Source organism: Ochotona curzoniae, unplaced genomic scaffold, assembly GCF_017591425.1.
Source record: "Ochotona curzoniae isolate NIBS_2020 unplaced genomic scaffold, NIBS_Ocur_1.0 contig_64, whole genome shotgun sequence".
In the NCBI taxonomy this organism is placed as follows: Eukaryota; Metazoa; Chordata; class Mammalia; order Lagomorpha; family Ochotonidae; genus Ochotona; species Ochotona curzoniae.
In genome coordinates, this window is record NW_024466502.1 from 47,986,092 (window position 1) to 48,003,994 (window position 17,903).

The following is a 17,903-nucleotide window of genomic DNA, read 5'->3' on the forward strand; positions in this document are numbered from 1 at the left end:
AAAGCCTTGGGACCCTGTACCTGTGTGGGAGACCCGGAAGAAGCTGCAGGCTCCTGGCTTAAGATTGGCTCATCTCTAGTTGTTGTCGCCACTTGGGGAGTGAACCAGTGAAAGGAAGATCTTTGTCTCTGTTTCTCCTTCTCTGTAAATCTGACTTTTCACAATAAAAAATAAACCTTTTTTCAAAAAGTAAATACTGAAACAAACAAAAACAGAACTATTGAGGTTGATGTTGTATAGTGGGTTGAGCCACTACTTGTAACACTAGCATGCCATATCAGAGTTCCAATTTGAGTCTCTGCTGCTCCTTTTCCGATCCAATTCTCTCCCAAAGCACCTGGGAAAGAAGCAGAAATTGCCCAATTACTTGAATCCCTACTACCCACATGGAAGACCCAGATGGAGTTTCAAGGTTCTGGCTCTGGCCTAGCCCAGCCCCAGCCACTGCAGCTATATGGAAAGTAAAATAGTAGATGGGAGATTTTTCTGTCTCCTTCTCTAATTATGCATTTCAAATTAATCTTTTAAAAAATATTTAAGATAGGAGTCACTCTTTAAGACTTAGATGATAATCAAGAGCTTTATCCAATCTGGAAGCATAATTGTTTCCACAGGATTTAGATACCCCTTGGTAGAATATAAAGTTTCATTTTTGTTCCTTTTTTGTTTGTTTACTTCAAAGGCAATGTGAGAGAGAGAGAGAGAGATCTGTACCTGCTGACTCACTCCGCAAATGGCTGCAACAAATGGGATTGGGTTGGGCTGAAATCAAGAGCTAGGGGCCAAGAGCTTCATCAAGATCTCCTATGTGGGTACAGCGGCCCAAGCTCTTGGCCGTCTTTCACTGCCTTCCCTGGCACATTAACAGGGAGCAGGAATAAGAGGAGAAACAGCTGTGACAAGAGCCAGTGCCATATGAGATGCCAGTGTGCCAAATAGCAGCTTAATCTGATAGGCCACAACATCAGCCCCATAGTTCCATTTCTAGTAAAAATACACACTATGTTCAAACAGTGATGTAATGTATGTGTTTATATTCCCTTAGTTTACAACCAAATGAAATGATATCCGAAACTTATGTGGAATCCATCAATAAAATGTGAGTTAGAAGCAATATATATTCATCTATATATAGATCCAAACATGCTCACATAAATATAAAGACTTTTACACCTTGGGGTTAAATAGTTATTTCACTTTGGATATAATTCTACTTTCATAGACCTGAGATATTTGTTACTAATATCTAGCACCCTATTGTTATTTTTTAAAAGATCTATCAAATTCAAATTAATGATATATCTAAGTATATTTAAATATTGATTAGTTCATAGGAAGTAGCATAATTTTAACTGTTTGATTCAAAATCAGTTTCGAATTATGTGTTATGTATGACTATGTCCTTTCACATTTTTTAGCCACTCCTCTACTCAATGGCCACCAACAACCTCTGATAGCATCATTAGTGAATTGTGAGTTATAAAACAGATATCGCTTCTCAACCTTTTGGCTAAGAACAAGTATAAAAACAAACATAAAGCATAAAGATATATGTATATATATAAATGCACACAGGCATATACAATACTTCTATCAACATATACACAAGCACCCACACACCCAAAAAAGATTTTTAAAATAAAGTTTTTGAGGCTTATTGTCAAGGATATCCATGGCAACACATGGCACTGCTTTGGTTAACTTTGTTTTTTAGGTCAAGTTGGAGAAACCTGTTACAAGACCGTTTGTTCTTCCTGTTAGTGTCTTATCATCTTTCAGTAGACTTTACTGGATTGGAGGGCAGGAGGGAGCCAGGATCCTGCAGCAGTGGACAGGGAACGGAGAAGTCCAGCAAAAGCAAAGACTAATAACCCTGGAAGTGTCCCTCACTCTCCAGAGCTCTGTTAGTTCCAATAGTGAACAACTCAGCATGAGTCTTGAGTCATTCCACTTTTTCATCAGTCAGCGATGATCATTACAACCATATAAAGTTTATTTTCATGAAAAAGTGATATCTAAGTTTCCAAATGATTGATATACATGCAAACTGATGTCATCTTGTCTACAAATTCTAGAGTAGTTGGAACTGGAAGAGAAGCCTAGGAAGTCAGATTGGTCTCTGACTATTTGTATTTTTCAATTCTTTAGCACCACCGTATATGAAATCAGATCAGATTCATTGGAAGACGCTGTCAGTGAAATGTAAGCTATAAATACAACAGTAATGATACATGGATAAATGCATATAAATGTATGCCAATTATATATAGATATATAGATAGGTGCAATATATTTGTGTAGATGTGTGTGTGTGTGTGTGTGTGTGTGTGTGTGTGTGTGTGTGTGTGTGTGTACCCATGCAGAAAGGGGGAAACTGAGATTTGGGAAGTTTGTGTGATGAGTATAAAAAAACCAGTAGATGTGCAGCCACTTGGTTCTGTTTCATGGACAAGAAAGACAGCTGTGATGGGGGAAAGTAAAGAAGTGAGAGACATGAGAATCATTAATCTAGACATGGTAAGAGGGATGTGTAAGTAAAGCTACTAGTGACTTTGAAATAAATGTTCCTTTAAAAGACTCCTGCAAACTGATATTAAGATGATGGGTTCTTAAATCTGTATACGTTGCAACTTTTGCTAGTCTTGATTTATGATTTCTACCACAAAAAAGCTTCAATTCTAATTTTTTTAAAAGCCAGAGCCAAATTAGTGATATATACATATATGTATATATAAACATAGTTTTTAGAATGGATGTAATTAGTTGACACAAAAAAGTAAGTCATATTCATCCATGGTATTTCACTATGTACTTTTTAATTCTTTAGGCCAAATACACTTGACTTGACTTTAGGAAACTATGATGGAAAACTCGGTCTCATGTGAGTTATAAATTTTAACAGATGTATGTGTGTGTGTGTATACATATATGTGTGTATGTATTTATACAAAGTCCATATGTACACATATATACCTAGATATGGGAGATAACTTCAAAAAGTTCATGAAAATGGGAGTAAAATGAAAGCTTATTTTGAAATTCATGTTAAGTGAGATCTTTTAATAGTTACTAGAATATACATATGTTAAAAAAAACTACGAATGCATTTCCGAACTTTTTTTTTTTAAAGATTTATTTTTATTATTTTTTCATTGGAAAGGCGGATATACAGAGAGGAGAGACAGAGAGGAAGATCTTCCGTCCAATGATTCACTCCCCAAGTGAGCGCAACGGGCCGATACTATGCCGATCCAAAGCCAGGAGCCTCTTCTGGGTCTCCCACGCGGGTGCAGGGTCCCAAAGCTTTGGGCCGCCCTCGACTGCTTTCCCAGGCCACAGGCAGGGAGCTGGAAGGGAAGCGGGGCTGCCGGGATTAGAACCGGCGCCCATATGGGATCCCGGGCGTGCAAGGTGAGGACCTTTAACCACTTGCGCCACCGCGCCGGGCCCACATTTCCGAACTTTTGCAGTAAGCTACTTTTAATTACATTTTCCAAAAAAAGACTTTAAGTAGCACTTTCATGTATGCTTACACACAAATGTTTTTCTTTCAACACACACAAAGCTGAAGTCTCATGATATCTTTCACAATATCTAAATGTTTTTGTTGTCAGATTACACGCAGAGAATTTTCTGGTGTCTTTTTTGTTTTTTTAGATCAAATTGGATTCAAGGATATATTGTAAATGGCATGATAGTGCTAGTCTATATTAATCACTCTTAGTAATAGTCAATCCTGTTGGAAACTCAGCCACCATGTGGGACTAGTGCTCCAAGTCCATTATGATTTTGACTCAGCGTTTCAGTTACCTTACCATAGCTCATGGACTGTAAAGACATGGCATGTGAAAACAAGGAGGCAAAGAAGGATGTGTACCTACAAACTAAAGTTAAATTTGAAATAACTTCTACCAAAATAAGTTCTAGAAATAAAACTGCACATCTGCAACCAGAAGATATTTGACAAGGTGACAAGATCACATTAACAAAATGAGTCTCTTCGAAAGTCAGTACCGAAGACTGAGAAAACTGAATCTACACATTGCAAAAGGCAGAGCCTAGACTGCCCACCCCCATCTCTCCAAACTTATAAAATTTAATTCTAAGGAAATCAAATTTTAAAATCTAAGACCTGAAGCTTTCAAATTATGAAAAGAAAACAAGGGAAATATTTCCTGATGTTGGGTAAGGAATATTTGGATAGAACCTATTTTGAAAGCAAAAACAGACATGAGATTAAACTAACAAGCTTCTGCACAACAAAGGAATAATCAACAGAGTGAACAGACAATCTACAGAATACAAGAAAATATTTTCAAACTATACATTTGATAAGGTTATGTCATATTTAAGAACTCAAGTAACTCAATAGCAAAAATTCCCAGTATGTAAGCCACTGGTTGGGATGCTGTTATATCACAGCTCCTGATTTTAAGTCCCACCTTGGCTCCTAAATCTAGCTGATGCATCCTCTAGGAAGCAGCAGGTGACAGCTTAAGTGACTGAGTCCCTGCTGCTCACATAGGAAGTCTGGATGGGGTTTCTGGCTTCCAGCTCCAGCCTGGATCTACCATGGTCGTTGGAGACGTTTGAGGAGTGGGTCAACAGACGGGAGTTCTCTCTGACTGTGTTTCATTGTCTCTGTTATTTAGAAAACAACAAACAAAAACACACAAAATACAAACACCAAATCATCTGATTTTAAAACAGACAAAATGACTTTAATTTCACAAAAAAGATATAAATGATATAAATTGATATATTGAAAAACATTTAACATTACTAAACATTAGGAAAATTCAAATCCAGAAAACAGTGAGAACACACATTACCCCCTTAGCACTCCCTCCTTCTCTTTCACACACATATACACATGCAAATAAATGCATAAACACATCCTCTGTAAACACACACACACATACACACACACACACACACACACACACACACACTACAGAAAAGTTTAACCAAAAAGAAATGAACGTTTGTGAAGTTACCCTGAGGTGCTTCGCTGGCAGCACAGAATGTCTTTTGATACTCTTGGAATCGTTGCATTGTGACATCTATAGATAACACTCCGGTTTTTTTCAGGCTGTGTTGATTAGAAAAGAGTGTGTCATAGGAGGGATGTTTCTTCCTGTTGGCTTCTTTGTCATTCATGGTTTCAGGCAAAGATTTGTTGTGTATGAGACTCCATTAGAATGCATCAAGAGGGGAGAGAATAGTTTTTGGAATAAGGAAATGGTAGCAGTAGACAGCAAACAATGGAGTCCTCAGAGGAAAAGAATAGCACTAGTGGAACCTGGTACCATTCCTCATCCTCTGAAAACCTGTGGCCATGGGAGACTTGTCGAAATCCAAACTCACTGTTACAATGGATGGAGCTCCAGTCCCAGGTATGCAGCTACTCAAGGGCAAGAAAAACAACTGTGATGGATTAAAGTAAGGAGAGGTGTTGGAGAGAATAGGATGCAGGGTATCATATGGGTACAACTTGACTGGTTTAGAAATGAATTATATCACAAAAGGTTGTTAGTAAGGAATTATAATTAAATGCTTTGACAACTCAGATTTCCTGTGTATGAAACTCTACTAAAGTCTCTAGTGGCCTTGGAGGAAAGACTTACTGGAGCAAGAAGGTGGCAGCAATGGATAGGGACCAGAGAGGCAGTCAACACAAGAGAATAGAAGCAAGAGACACAGCATGTGTTTTTCAGCTTCCAGAATTTTGCCAGCATGTTGAGCTGATGCCTCCAACCCAAGCCTTCCATCACACTGGATGGAGCCTTTTCCTCAGACCTGTAGTTCCTTGATCAGTGAGAACAGAGAAGATATCCATGAGGGTGAGAGTTGGTGGAGAGACATGAGAATAGGGAAATTAGATGGGGTAATAGGTATCTGTACCCAGGAACTGCAGATTACTTAGAAATAAATTAGATGAAAGAATGCTTTTACATTGTGGGCATGCTTAGTTGTAACTGATTAACCTTAAATCTTGAGTCATTCAATTTTCTCATCAGGAGAACATCTTCATTACAAACACAGAAAAGTTGATTTGTATGGTGAGCTGATAACCTTTCAAATAAGTTATTTAGATGTAAGAGCCAACCAGTTTAAAAATTGTACATAAATTATATATAATTTGATCCAAAAAGTTATGTCTAGGAAATTAAGTAGTATCTGATTTTACATACTTTTAAATCCTTTAGATATCCTGGGTTATCAACCTGTGTTGGATGTCTCAATTAAATGTGAGCTATAAGTGAAGACATAAAGATGCATAATAAATAATTATGAGAGATAAAATAAATATGTACCATGTATATATACAGATACACACACATATATCCCTTGGCTATGGATTCACAAATATACACAGGAAATTCAGGAAGCCAGGAATAACCACAACAAGAGGGAAATTTTCACATTGCAACATCTGTAGTTAATCTTCCATCTTTTAAGATTGTAGTGGGTACAAGAAAAATATATCACAGGGATGCCCTTCTTCCAATTAGTAGATTGTCACTCTTAGTAATGGAAAAACATTTAGGGAACCCAGATACTTTGGGAAGAGATTTTACTAAAGTAGGCCAAGGACAGAATGAACCTTACTTGAAACTAAGAGTTGTAGAGAGAGAGCAGAGGAGCTTTCAGAAAAACAAAAACAAAAACAAAAAACTGTCAGCACTGAAAATAGCCTTTATCCCTGGAGATGTGATGCCATGTAAGGCTTGATGCCAAGACCGCCATCTCATTGTCTGGCATTCTTGCTTAAGTGCTTCTATTACCAAAAAAAAAAAAAAAAAGAAAAAAGAAAAGAAAAAAAAGTATATCAACTGAGTGATCTAATGATGAAGCTCAAGGACTTAAAAAATAAAAACAGGGCCCGGCGGCATGGCCTAGTGGCTAAAGTCCTTGCCTTGAACACCCGGGATCCTATATGGGCGCCAGTTCTAATCCCGGCAGCTCCACTTCCCATCCAGCTCCCTGCCTGTGGCCTGGGAAAGCAGTCGAGGACAGCCCAAAGCTTTGGGACCCTGCACCCGTGTGGGAGAGCTGGAAGGAAGTTCCTGGATCCTGGCTTCAGATCAGCATAGCATCGGCTGTTGTGCTCACTTTGGGAATAAATCATCAGATGGAAGATCTTCCTCTTTCTCTCTCCTCCTCCTCTGTATATCTGGCTTTGCAATAAAAATAAATAAATCTTTAAATATATATATAGATATATATAAAATAAAAACAAATCAAAACCAAAATCAACAGGAGGTGAGAAATAATAGGATTCAGATCAGGAAGAAATGAAATAGAAACAAAAAAAAAAAAAGAAAAAATCAACAAAATGGAAAGCTGGTGTTTGGAAAAAGACAAGCAAAATTTGCAAATCTTTAGCCAGACCAAAAGTTAAATTTGAAAGTCACATGGTATCTGTTTGTTTCTTTAAATCCAATAGGACTCCTGAATATGATTATGCATCATTACGTGATTATGGAGCACCTAGTAAACTGTGAGATACCTATATAAATACTAATGAATACATGTCAACAAATACATTAGATATAAATATATACTATTTATATATGCATGTACATGTACAAGCACTGTTGCACTTAGATATATATAGAGAGGGGGAGATTTAGAAAGTTCATAGAAACATCTGTGGTAATACATCGTTTTTGACATTGCTTCTGACTGGTCTCGCAATAGCCTGTGTAGGCACCTTTCTTTTGGCTGAACTGGATAAGAGAGTACCCCGCGGCCAAAAAGAGCATCATGTTAGATTGGAGGGTACCTTGCTTCTGTCCTTCAGCTGCTAGAGCCTGTCTGAAGGCAAGCAAAGACAACCCTGATGGAAAAAGTAAGGAAGTAAAGTCGGGTCTTAGGAAGCAATGCATTAACTGGAACAAGAGTATCTATAAACTGAACCTGCATTTCAAACATTCCATCATGAACGGCTTCTGTGCATTTAGGTTCAGTAGTAAAAACTGTACTTAAATAATAAACTGTTACACTTTTGACAGGACTAAAGTACTTAGCACAATAATATAAAGTGTAATTTTTATGAAATATGTCATATTCTATTCCAAATAACTAATTTGTGTATGAAGTTTCTGAGGGTCATCCAGTTTACAGAATGAAGAGTAATTGCAACCATTGTGAACTAAAACAGTAAGTCTAGCAGGTCATGTAACATCTTACTATGTACTTTTAAAATCCTCTAGTACTGTACAATCTACCATCAAGACCTCCTTAAGTAACTACACCGATACAAGGTAAGACATAGTGAATTGTATGCGTGTGTGTAAGAGAGAGAGACCGAGAGAAACAGATTTGGGATGTAAAGCGTCAGAAGCATCATGGGAGCAGAGTTCCTACCATACCATTCCTAATGCTCCTTCATGGTAAGCTCCTGTATGTACTATTCTGTCCTTTGGATCATCAGATAGATGGAGAACAGGTCCAAAGAGGAATCTCCTTACTCCCTCTCCCCACTGCTTCCTCACCTCTACTCCTTACTTCACTGACTTCACTTCTTGTTTGCCTCGCACTTCACCCTTAGTTTCTAGTAGCCGGACTTTTAAGAAGGCATCAGCATTTCACTCTCCCAGACCAGGTCAAGGCCGGAGAGACACACATTTGGAAGACAGAAGTAGCAGTGACAGGAGCCCTCAGCAGAAAAGAAGAAAGCTAGCGAACCCTGAATGCCTCCCCCAGCTCTCCAGAGCTCCGCTACCATGGGCGGGAGGTGGAGGGGGCGGGTGAATGCCCACACCTTAACCCACTACCACGTTGATGCAGTTACCTGACCTTACCTGAGAGGCAAGAGAGACAACAGCATGAGTCGTGCAGCTTGAGACAGTGAATGTACTTGAGAATCACCAGGTTGGATGGGGACAAGAGAAATGCATATCTGCCGACTTGGATTCTGAAATAACACTGTTACATATTGAGGTTAGGTTGAGTAGTAAAGGACCATAATTAAATCGTGACTTATCAACTTTTTTGACATGTCTACATTTTAACTTTTAAAGCTGATATTTAAAGGTCAGCCAGTTTTTAAGATAAAGAGTAACTGAGGCTAATTTGAACAAAAATAAAATCTAGAAGATTATATGTGTCTGATTATATACTTCTACATCCCTCAGCACTGCTGTAAGTGAAATAACGTCAATGTCCACTGATGAAAGCATCGATGAAATGTGAGCTCTAAATACATTTTTGTACATAAACAAATTCACTTGTAGGTGCATACATAGACATGCATTCATACATGTATTGATACAGAAAGATGGAGATTTTAGAAGCTCATTGTCAGGAGCATCAGTGACAATGCAGGGTGTTTTAACATTTTTTTTCCCTAAAATTTCCTTTTACCTGTAGGTGAGCTTCTTTTTGTATAAATTTCTTATTTTTAAACTTTAAAATAATTTTTTACCTCGTGTAGCCAACTTATCAGACCTTCATCCACCTACACTTTAGCTTCTCAAGTCAGAGTGAAAAAGATGTGTGCAGGTGGATGAGGGGAACATTAAAAATGTTCAAGATTTCTTGTATTTCAGATTGACCCAACAGCCTTTATCTAGGTCGTGTTTTGTCAGGGCCCAAATGGTGCTCAGTATCCATGCTCTCCATTCTGAAGTCTTGGGCATGGGCTATAAGACTGATCCCACTTGGGATGAAATTTGTGTCTAGTGTTGGAGATTCTAGCAGGATTGGAAATTGTTCCCCAATAGATATCTTGTCTTCAGCCATATGGCAAAATGAAGCACCACTAGAGACTACATCAAACAGCTTTTCCTCCTTTGATTAATGCCAAGCACTCAATCTTTAGGGCATTTCCCACCCCCCTTGAAAATATATACCAAAATTCCTTACCTCCAAAGTACATTTGCAACCCTAGTTATTATTCTCGTTAGTGATTATCTGTTCACTGGATGTCTAGTTTCAGTAAGTGATTATTAAAGAATAAGAATGCCTGATACACATCCCTGATATCTCTTATTTTATTACTGTGGAACCTGAGTCCAAAAGTGATGACTTGCCCAGGATCCCATTGCCCATTAGTGGGAGAGCTGGTACAGAAATACACCCTATCAGCATAAACTATGTCCCCAAGTTTAATTACCATTTAATGGGAGCCAGAACTTTACACACAAAGAAAATGTTACTAAATATCCAAAGTTTAGTGGTTTGTTGACAAATAAAAATTTTACATTGTAGAAATCTGAAAATTTGAGTTATAAGCAAAAAGCATTTTGTTTTACAATTTGTGAAAATTTTTCTTTTAAAATTATATGTTAAGGACCTTTCTTAATTGAATTTATAATATCTGTTAACGGAAATTATGATTCACTTTGTATATCCTTTTTTTTTTAGCAGCAACATAAAAAACATTACTCGGATGGTTGTGTCAACCTTTGCATTTAGGTATGTGAGATTTTCAAACACAAATGTAATATGACATTTAATAGCATTATTTCAATGGGTAGTGATATGAAAACAAGCCAGAAAGATATGTCTACTGTATCTTAAATTTATTTTTAATATTGATTATATGGTTGAAAGGCATACATAGCCAGGTGGGTCTTTGATTAGGGTGGGGGGGGGGTCAAGGCGTGGAGGAAGATGGGTGAGATAAATGGATAAATGTTTCAGCTTGTTTCTTCTCCTGTGTCCATGGGGGGAGGAGTGGAGAGGAAGGGAGGGGAAAAATAAGGGGAGAGACCCGCTCCTTGCTGTCAAACTACCAGGGTTACCTGGTATGGGGCAGAATGTTCTGAGGGTGTTACTTGATCATTCTGAGACATTGCCAACTTTGTTGCACCAGGGTTGAAAAAAATCTTTCTATGGTCTGTTGGCTGACCAGATCTACTTCACTGTATCCACAGACCTAGACAATTGCTGCAAAGCTTGGCCAGGAGAGTTGTTTAACCTGTTCCGCTTTCCATCTTTGGATGAGGTACCCAATGTCCTCTGTTGGCTTAGATGAGCTGGCTGTCTTACCTTCCTTGTGTATCTGGGTGTATTCTCTATTGAATGAGTGTCAGCAACTGAGGAGGCCCAGTCCTAAAACATGTTCTCCAAGGTTAGACCACATATTCTTGTGATTTTCCCTAAGGCCAGGTCTTGAGCCAGCAGTCTAGTAGGGAAGTCCCCCAAGAAACCTTACCTGGGAAATCCTCAGACTTAACTCTTGTGTGTGTCAGCAGATGCAGCTGCCTGGTCAGTTTCTACTGTTAATATGTTATTCTCATTTGACTTGGAATATATTACAGTTTATAAAAGTAAGGTTCAGAAGGCACTTTAGACTAGCAATGAAAATATCGATAGAAATGAATTGCTTTTCATGTCAGAAACACTCAGATATGTAATCATGTATTGAAAATCTCACTGATAAAAATATCATACTGGTCAAAGTTATCTTTTAAGTACTTAATGTTAGGTATGACTTCATTTGGTTTTAATTACCAAATTTTCAAATGTTCTGTAGATTAATAAGGTTTAAACTGAATGAAAAATTTGCAAAAATTGCTTAAGATATTCTCAAATTTTAAGAAAAATTCACAGAGAAATATAATTCTGTTTTCCTGTTCTAGCTTGAGGAACCAGGTTGTTAGGCTTTCTTTGAAAGGGCAAGATAACATACTTTAAAACAGGCTGGTGAGGACTTTATTCACCAGCAACTACTTGTATTACTAAAAACAGAATGATTTTTTTTTCTCTTTTGGATTTTTGAGGCAACACTGTTATTCCTTCTACTTGATGGTTTAATCCTAAAAATGACATATTGATATCTGATTACTGAACTAAATATAGCCAATCTATGCAGCAAAAATCTCTACCTTCATCACCATTGCTTACTTTTTGTTTATTATAGGATTTTCGGGATTTTGTTGGTCTTTGTGGACATGTTTCTCATCGTTTTGGATCTAATTATCACTGATGTCAAAATTGGTTTGGGATGTCGTGCAATTTCTTTGGCTATTGCATTATTTTTTTTATGTGATGTTCTACTGAGAGTATACGTAGAAGGGTAAGTTTGAGCTCTTCATTTTTTGAAGTGCACAAAGTAATTTTAAACTGTTATAAGAAGTATCCCAAAATAATTAGTAGATCAGTCCAAACAAATTTGTCTCGATTTATCAAAATAATTATCCTAGAAGCACAGTCCACAGAAAAAATAGCAGTTCACATTCCAGTTTTTCATTGATTGGGTGTTAATGGTATTACTGTTGCAATGGCAGTCTAGTCTCCAAAAACTGCATGCTAGAAGCTTCTTTCAACAGAGAAAGCTTGGAGAGAGTTTAAATAGGGCACAGGAAGCTGGTTTGTCTACAGGTACATTAACATAGGAGAATCATCTGTTGAATATAGGTGCAAAAATTCTTAACAAAAATACCAACAAATTGATTTCAGCAGCACATCAAAATAATCACACACTATGAACAAGTGGGTTTGATCCCAGAGATGCAAGGATGATGCAACATATGTCAATTAATTAACATTATATATTTTGCCAAAATAATGAAAGATAAAATAATGAGGGATAAAACTATGATCATCTTCATAGATGTGTATGTATATCATTTGCTTATTATATATATAACTTAAAGAAGTAAAGAGAAAATTCAGATTTATGTAACTATTTTTGCTATTTGTGTAAAAGGCATAGTGAGAGAGAGAGAAAGTTGGGGTGTGGAGAGCTGGATCTTCCATATCCTGATTCACTCTCCAAATGGCTACAAAAGCCAAGGCTTAGCCAGGCTGAAGTCAGGAGCAGAGTTTCATCCAGTTCTCCCACATGAGTGCAGGGGTTGAAGGATGTAGACCATCTTCTGATGCTTTTCCATGCATGTTAGCAGGGAGCTGGACTGAAAATGTAGCAGCTGGGTCTCACAGTACCCATAGGGGATGCTGCTAGGGTAGGCAGTGGCTTAACCCATTATACCACAAAGATGGTCTTGAAAAAAAAAATCCAGGTTTTATATATGCAAATGATATGCATAGACATTGCTCAAAAGAATTAATTCAAATGGTGAACGGACTTAAGAAAAAATCTCAGTGTCACTGGCTATCACTCTAATGCATAAAACCAATGAGATTCTGTCTTATCCCAGGTAGAAAGACTATTATCAAAAAGATAAAAAATTATAAATGATGGTATGGATGCAGGAAAAAGGCAACTCTTATTCTGTTGACAGTAATGAAAGTAGTACAGCAGAATGGAGACTCCTCAAAAAAATAAAAATACAGATATACCATGGGGCAGGTGTTTGGTCCGATGGATAAGCCCCTACTCAAGACACCTTCATCCCACATCTGAATGACCGTGTTCAAGTCCCAGCTCCACAATCCCATCCAGCTTCCTGCTAATACAAATTTTAAAATAATAGATGTCACATATTCTACAATCAAGTTGTCACACTTCAGGGCATGAATACAAAGTAATTCAGCATATCATAAAAACACCTGTATTCTCATGTCTATTAATACACTATTAACAATAGCCAAGACATGAAGTCAACCTACATGTCCATCAACATGTGAATGAATGACAGTGTGGCATATACAAACAATGGATTACCATTAAACTATAAGAAAGAATGATATTCAATCATTTTAAGTAAAATGGATTAGACTGGAGGAAATTGTGGTAAGTGAAGTGAGACAAATATTACATGTTCTCTTTTATATGTAAAACCTAAAAAATATCTTAAGGTCAACCTAAACAGAGAATTGATTACTGGAGCTGGGAAGGGAAGAAAGAAGAGGAAGGTTGGGTAAGGGTACCAAAAATAAAGTTAGATGGAAGGAATAAGTTCTAATGTTCTACAATATGTGGGATGACAATAACCTATTATGCATTTTAAGAATTAATTAGGAGGGCCTGGCACGGTAGCCTGGTGGCTATAAAGTCCTCACCTTGAACGCACCGGGATCCCATATGGGCACTGATCCTAATCCCAGCAGCCCCACTTCCCATCCAGCTCCCTGCTTTTGGCCTAGGAAAGCAGTTGAGGATGGCCCAAAGCCTTGGGACTTTACACCCGTGTGGGAGACATGGAGGAAGTTCCTGGCTCCTGGCTTTGGATCGGCTCAGCTCCAATCATTGCAGTCACTTGGGGAGTGAGTCATTGGATGAAGATGATCCTCTCTGTCTCTCCTCTCTGTATATCTGGCTTTGCAATAAAAATAAATAAATAAATCTTTAAAAAAACCAGAATTTAATTAGGAGAGAGGGGTTTGAAGACTTCAAATGTAAAGTAATGATAAAGACAGGAAACATTAATATCTCAATCTAATTAGTACATATTATATACATTTATGGACGTATCACATTAAGTATATACAATTACTAAGTGTTAAAGATTTTGAAATTATGTTTAAAGAGAAATGCTAACTATCCTTATTTGATACCCACAAGTTAAAAACATGTATCAACTTATTACAATGTACAACATAAATATGTACAATTAAAATAACTTAAAATACTTAAAAGAAATAAGAGGAAGTGTATATGAACTATAATTACTGATACTTTTACTAAGAGTTGAATCATAGGGACCAGCGGTGGTGTAACAGGTTCAGGTGTTACAGTGCTAGCATCCCATATGGAATCCAGCTCCCTGTTAGCATGCGTGGGGAAACAGTAAAATGATGGCCCAACTGTGTGGGCCCCTGCGTTCATGCTCCCACCTTCAGCCTCACACAGCCCCTGCCCTTGTGGCCATTTGGGAAGTGAACCAACAGATGGAAGATTTCTCCCTCGTCCTGTTTCTCTCTTTCTGTAACTGCCTTTCAAATAAATCCAAAAAACCAGAAAGTTGAATCAGTGCCAGCATTGTGACTCGATGAGCTAGGTTGCCACCTTACAATGCAGGCATCACATATTGGAGCATCACATATTCGAGTCTTGGCTGCTCCATTTTTGATCCAGCTCCCTGCCTATACTTCTGGGAAAGCAGTGGAATATGGCCCAAGCATTTGGGCCTCCAAGTCTCCAACACCCATGTGGAAAACATGGTGTTTTCCTGGCTGTTGGCCCCTAGTTTTGGCCTGATCCAGCCCTGGCTGTTGAAGTCATTAGGTGAGTGAACCAGCAGATGAAAGTGTCCCTGTTCCTCTCACCGCCTTTCAAGTAAATGAATAAATCTTTAGTAAAAGCATTGAGTCATAAATGTTAATTAATAGTATACTGAGTACTAGATATGAGATAGGAATTAACCCTGTTTTATTTCAATTAAAATTAAAATTTGAGTGAGATGAGAAGACATGCAATATGTCTCATGTTATCAGAGACCCTTGATAATGAAGCCACCATTGCTTTTTGCTGCTAGCTAGCTTTCTGAGAAGCTGTGTGTCATGAGCCAAGCCTTGGACATGACCAATAATGGAGTCAAAGACTCAGTTCTCCAGCCTCATTTCATTCAGAGGATCTCAGAAGGCAGTCTGTCTCCTTTCCTGTTAACTTCCCATCCTCATGCCGTTAAATTAAGAACAGTTGTCAAAGTTGGGCTTCTCAGAGCCTAAAAGGGGCTTCCAAATCCAAAAGAAGTTTTGCAGAACCAGTGCCCATGTCTGTAGGAGCCACTATTGAGGAGGAAGTTATGGTGGAGGCAAACTAGCCCCTTAGTACTCCAGCGTGAGTTCAAAGCCTGACCATGCACTTGCATGGTTAAATAATAGAATCCCCTTCTTACAAGCATCTCTGTTAGACCCCTCACGGTTCAAGGTGCTCTAATGCCGGAACACATTCACCATTCTACTGCTCAGTAGTGCAGCCTAACAGCCTGCTTTTCTTCCCTGTCAATTCCTGCCTGATATTCAATGTTTCTGCTAAATCTCTCACTATCCTCAATAGATTGATTTTAATTAATATTCATCTCAATTATATCATTAATATTAGCCTCAATATACCAATATTGTCATAGTAATGCTTTTGCTATATATAGGAATCCAATAATAAATGTAATCTCATGAGTTTCATTAATTTCTATTAATGTTTTATTTTTACCTTAATTTAGTATACAAAACACATTTTAATTTTTTAAAATAGAATTGTTTGTGAGGGTGAGTCAAATAACTCATACTCAAAAAAATAACCTATCTTCTCTTGTGAGGGACAAGCCTTTTATTATATTACAGGAGCCATCAGTATTTTTCTGATTTTCTTAACACGTTGGATGCCGCCATTATTGTGATAACTCTGATGATTGATGCCACTTACTTCTTTTTCAATGTTAAGTTTCTTAAGAATTTACCAAGGTATGAAACCTATGACTTACTCTTGTTTTGTTTGTTCGTTTGTTTGTATTTTCTGTGGCATTCATTTCTTATAGTATTTTTAACTTTGAATATTCTGATTCAGTGCCAAATAAGCTCCTTGAAAATGGAATGTTGAGATGTTTACATATTTTGAACCTTTGATGTTGGCATGGGCCAAAATTTGAATGACTTTAGTCGTGAGTCTCTAAAACAGAAAACCAAGATGTTAGGTGAATATTAAGGAATGGGTAGTTTTTCAGTATACTGGGTGGAAATGAAGACAGCTAAGGCAAAACTAGAGCTGTGGTGTTTGGGATACTAGCATTTTCCCATCTTTTTACTTGAGCAATGAAGAAAAGGAGCAAATACAGACTGGGATTAACCTCACAAGGCTTACTCATTACTCGTTATCTGACTTTTTTCTATACCTCTGCTTCCCAAGCTTCAGTTCAAACCCAGTTAAATGTGCTGGGTGCTTTGGAGTTGCTTGAAAATAACGAGTCAATATACTTCTCCCACAAACAACTTCAGTGTCACTAGAAGTACTAGAAGAAAAACACCTTGGGTCCCATCTTGGATTTACTGACTCTGTATCCCTAAGACCCAACAATCCATTTTTTAACAAGCTTTTGCTGATAACTCATTTATGTTTGCTCAAGTTAGAGAATTGTTGGTACAGAATATCAGACACTTGGAAAGTGTGTCAGTCTGCTTGCCTGACACTCATTAGCAGCAGTAGTGATCCTATGTTACTAATGGGAATAACATTGTTTAATAATACCATATTTTTTTAGGGAAAGAATTTTAAACTGTAAATGTTAAGTTCACCAAGAGCTTATCTTACTATTATTTTTCTAACAGAATTTCTCGATTTTAACATTATTGATATTTTAAGTCAGACAATTGGTATGGGGGAAGTCTTAGTCATTGCACGGTATTTGGCAGCAGTCCTGGCCCCTATCCACTAGATCTGTTACCCCTCAAACCAACAGCTATGACAACCCAAAATGTGTCTGGACAGTGCCAGACATTCCCTTGGTGGGTGACTGGCAGTAAATGACATGGTAGCCCTCAGTTAAGAACTATTGCTCTAGACTTAGTCCAGGCTAACGAAATCATGTTTCTGCAACGAAAAATCTTTTAATTCTTAAATTTGTTGTTAGACTCGCAGTCCTCTTCCGTCCTCTACGGCTTATCATTTTGATAAGAGTTTTCCATCTGGCTCATCAAAAAAGACAACTTGAAACGCTGACCAGAAGACTGGTGAGTGGGCAGAATATCTGCTTGGGGACATAACGGCAAGGGCTATACGTAGCTTTATATCATTCTTTATTTTTATGTTGGTTTGTGATTTACAAATAAATTAATGATTGTTTTAACTCTCAGGTTTCAGGAAACAAAAGACGATACCAGAAAGATGGATTTGACCTGGATCTCACTTATGTAACTGGTATGTGAAGCTATATAGTTCAATTTTTAGATTGCTTTTGCCATTTTTAAGCCATGTTCTTCTCAGATTTCAGTGGGATGGTCTGACTCATTTGTAGTTTAGCCCTGGAACTGGACAATCTCTGCTTTATATCAAATTAGGAGTACCTGATTGTCACACAGGAAGTCAAATGCTGGTGTCATTTAGGTTT

At 37.7% G+C, this 17,903-nt stretch overlaps 1 protein-coding gene across 1 annotated transcript in view; it reads left to right on the plus strand.

The window, feature by feature from the left end:
* The first annotated feature begins 10,399 nt into the window (after positions 1–10,399).
* The window catches only part of LOC121163545 (phosphatidylinositol 3,4,5-trisphosphate 3-phosphatase TPTE2-like), a 30,300-nt gene continuing 22,796 nt past the window's right edge, over positions 10,400–17,903 (plus strand). The window contains exons 1-5 of the mRNA XM_040991083.1: positions 10,400–10,425; positions 11,876–12,031; positions 16,144–16,263; positions 17,427–17,526; positions 17,650–17,713. Of these exons, the coding sequence (XP_040847017.1) occupies positions 10,400–10,425; positions 11,876–12,031; positions 16,144–16,263; positions 17,427–17,526; positions 17,650–17,713 (466 nt within the window). The remainder of the gene's footprint in view (positions 10,426–11,875; positions 12,032–16,143; positions 16,264–17,426; positions 17,527–17,649; positions 17,714–17,903) is intronic.